The sequence below is a fragment of the Echinococcus granulosus genome (genome assembly GCF_000524195.1).
Source record: "Echinococcus granulosus chromosome Unknown EG_S00019, whole genome shotgun sequence".
NCBI classification, from domain to species: domain Eukaryota; kingdom Metazoa; phylum Platyhelminthes; class Cestoda; order Cyclophyllidea; family Taeniidae; genus Echinococcus; species Echinococcus granulosus.
The window spans coordinates 406,295-409,889 of NW_020170399.1; the positions used below are offsets into that span (position 1 = coordinate 406,295).

Consider the following 3,595-nt stretch of genomic DNA (forward strand, 5'->3'; position numbering starts at 1 on the left):
GTTGCTTGGACTCCACGAATTGTACCCCAACCGAGTCGGTGCATTCAGAAGTGAAGGGACTTAAATGAAATTATACACACATGATTTGCTTGCAAAGGACATTAAACCCCTGTTGCTTACGTCGGTCTAATGGACACTGGCGCCGGGCAAATTTACAACTGTTCTTGACAAATGTGTGTGAACACATTTTAAACGACTTTTTAAGCTAGAAAAATGTGGCTTTTACCTCTAACCCCAGTTAGTAAAACCTACTTGTCATCGCGGTACTATTGAACTCGCGACCAAGTCCGGACCTTGCCTTCATGCGTGGTAGGTGTTTTTTTAGCCCCTTTAATTGAAGACTAGGTTGAAGCTATTTTCTCCATTCGGTAATGGAATCACATTATTTTGCATCCAGTTTACCTTCATTTCTTCTCAGAAAGCATTAATGTCTATCGTTACTGAGGTTGCCCATCAGAAGACAACTCTAACCGCAAGAGGAACAGAATGCATTTAGAAAAGCATTATTAACAGACTTTCCGGAAAATGATTTAAAGAACAAGTGATTTGTGGACAAATCAGTCTCTACATTTCCACCTACATAAAAGCATTGCATTTGTCAAGGGAAATCTTGTTAGCAATCTCCCAATCAACCAAAAAACCTGGCATTATCAACCAATTCGTTATACTCAGGTTAAAAAAGGACTTTATGCCCTGGATTTATGCCGCACCGGAGGAGACGAACTTTTAAACTGACGTGCTCCTCTATTAAGTGCTCGACACACTTGATCATGGGGTGAATCAAAATAAACAAAAGCTCAAGCTTATGGGTTTGAAGCGTAACTTGATTACCAGAAGAGATCCATTTCGCATAGCTAAAGGCAAATTTTGTCCTTGCTAGGCGAAAAAACACCTACTTTTCGCTTTATTTTCATTGTGAGCAATAAAATTGCGCCTTAGCGTTCGCACACAACCTGCCGACTGCAGAACAAAAGACGACAGTCTGCACGAAAGAGGCGCACGTGTGATGGTGGGTCCGTGTCCGTGAGTTATCACGAGCAGCGGTGATGAATAATTCAGGCGGAGACGATGTGTACGGGGGGTGCGGACACTGTTCTACCTCACCATGTGTGCAAACAAGGCGGGAGGTGTGAAGGCAGCGCGATTTCGTGTGTCCTGGACAAGAGGCCATACCACCACATTCTCTTCGATGTCACTGGTGGGTTCATAAATTTGGAGACCAAGGCATCAAGCGCCAACTACGAACAATGGCAAGTGAGGCTATTTAAGTAAAAAAAACCTTCAAAATAGGTAAGAAGGGTAGTTACGCTTTTTACCATAAAACATCCTCTGATGAAGGAAGGGTGATGCCCAAGATTTGATCTCCGTTGATATCATATGACTCTCCATTCTAAACGGGAGCAGATTTCTCGAGGTTGCGAAGGTGCACCTCCTTGAATATTCGAGGACGATACAAACAAATGAAGAAAACTAGTCCGTAGAAAAAATAATCACCTACTATTCACGCTTAACTTTCTTCTCTATTCCGATGCTCCCGATTGAATGGCAATTTATAGGCTGCTAGAGGATCTCTTACACCTCGTAAAGCGCATACTGAATCCAGAAAAAAGAACAGGTGCTATTGTAAGGTACGCATTTCTTTTCATCATCATTTATTCATAACCAAGGAACAGAAAGGCACCATTGAAGCCGTGAGCAACTCATCACAATTTCAATATCATTTCCACTGAAACTGCATTATTTACTACTTGAAAAACGATTTTGAAAAGTTGTTTAGCACAATACTTACAATCCCACTGGAATGGAATCTTCGAGTTTATGAACACCTATTAACTTAGGACAGCGGCAAAGAAGAAGCTAAGCACTGGGTGCCACAGAGTAAGCATAGCCTTTTCAGAATTCGTGCCGGTCCAAGTGATTGTGGCAAACAAGGTTCGCTACTTGACACAAAAAAATGAGAAAGGTGGGCTTGTGCTTTGCACTTTTCTGCAGATGCGGATAATCTAAATACTGATTATATTCAAGTACCGAATTTCTCCATTTACTACTCATAAAAGTTTCCTTTTCCCCTTCCACAAAAACCGCTCTTCCCTCATGTCTTCTCATTTCATCCTTTTTGTTGAGGCTTGACTTGCTGAATGCGAAACAACTGGAGCACAATTAAGATGCAGGTCTTAGTTGAGTTGCATTAACCAAAAACTAGGTTGGACCTCTCGTTCATCGCGAAATTCAAGCACGAATTCGTTGACCTTCCTCGCTTTGTGGTTAAGAGATTTCGTGCCAGGGAAATCGCGAGACCATTGTCAAAGTAGCACAAATACCAGTTACCTTGAGAGGTCCCATGTCATTTTAAATGGTAGGATCAACGCGTTTACAAATCTGTTAGAAGAGGTTAGACGTTCCTGTTTTCAGACGTCTTTATCCAACCAAGGTTGTGGGCTGGACTTCTAGACGGTTCTTTTAAGTAGTTCATTGCCAAGTTTCACCCAAAAGTTATTATTGTTACGATAAAATATTACTACTAAGCTATTAATATGACCTATGTAAAAGAAGAGTTTCGAAAATTTGAATGGTAGCTGTAGGTGTGCGCTTGGCCTGTGTGTTCCATAACTAAATCCCTGGAGTGGTGATCGGCCCACCAGCGGTCAAGCGAATTTGCTACATTCAGTCCTCCAGACTCCCTTCAAATCACTCAGACCATCAAAGAGCCTCACTTTCCTATTTATCCCTCTCTTACCAACGCAGGTCTTTGAATTCCAAATGCAAAATAAAATCACTCCTCCTAGAAGTTCTTATCATATGTCATTTTTCCTTACCTGAGGATTCATGAATGAATATGTGATGGGGTCGAGTAGCGGCCGCCCATTTCACGGGGTTTTTGGTCAGAATTTCGGTTCAGTACCCTATAGTGTTTCTCAAGTCTTTTTTGTGAGGAATGAGTTAAAAATCTTTCCCCCCAAAGTTATTCATGTGACTCCCCAAAAAGGAAATTCCCAATCACTCAAATTGTATGAGAAATCCAATGGAACCCATCTTCTAAATTCCAGGGAAAAACATGAGAATTGCCGTAAATGTGTGTTTAGTAGTTGTCCAACATTCTAATTGAAAAGTTTACAAAAAGAATGACAGTTCACTTGGGAAACGCGCGGTTTAAGTATATGGAGCACCTTTAAAATCTCTTAGTTTCCTTGTAAGCTCGAGTAAGTATAAACCATTCACATGAATGGTCTGCCGTCAGATGGAGGGCTTAGGTGGATTGTATTCCCTAAAATAATTAAATTGAAAGGTTTTCTCCGAAACTAATTCCTACAACTGCGACTGCTTACTCAACTTTCAGTTAAAAAGTTTTAATTGCAAAGAAGGTCCGATTAAGAGGAGTGACATTTTCCAGAGCATTCCTAATTTCATTGAATAATATCAGTTTCCCTCGTGATACGTTGTTAAATAAGGTATTATTCATGAGTTCTATTTCAAGAAGTTAATCTGCAGTGCTTGGATTATTTGTTCAGATTTCCTCTTTGCTTTCATGGGCATTGAAGACTCCGCCTTTGGGCTGACGGTGGACGTCTTGGCTTTAGGAATATATCAGTAGACA

General features: G+C 40.9%; 1 protein-coding gene across 1 annotated transcript in view; it reads left to right on the top strand. All coding sequences in view use genetic code 11, as the record gives it.

Moving 5' to 3' along the window:
* Positions 1-3,595, top strand: part of EGR_03580 (hypothetical protein) — a gene marked incomplete at both ends in the record, with an annotated part of 7,807 nt that overhangs the window by 3,391 nt on the left and 821 nt on the right. Inside the window, 2 exons of the mRNA XM_024492829.1 lie at positions 537-672; positions 3,360-3,449. Of these exons, the coding sequence (XP_024352712.1) occupies positions 537-672; positions 3,360-3,449 (226 nt within the window). The remainder of the gene's footprint in view (positions 1-536; positions 673-3,359; positions 3,450-3,595) is intronic.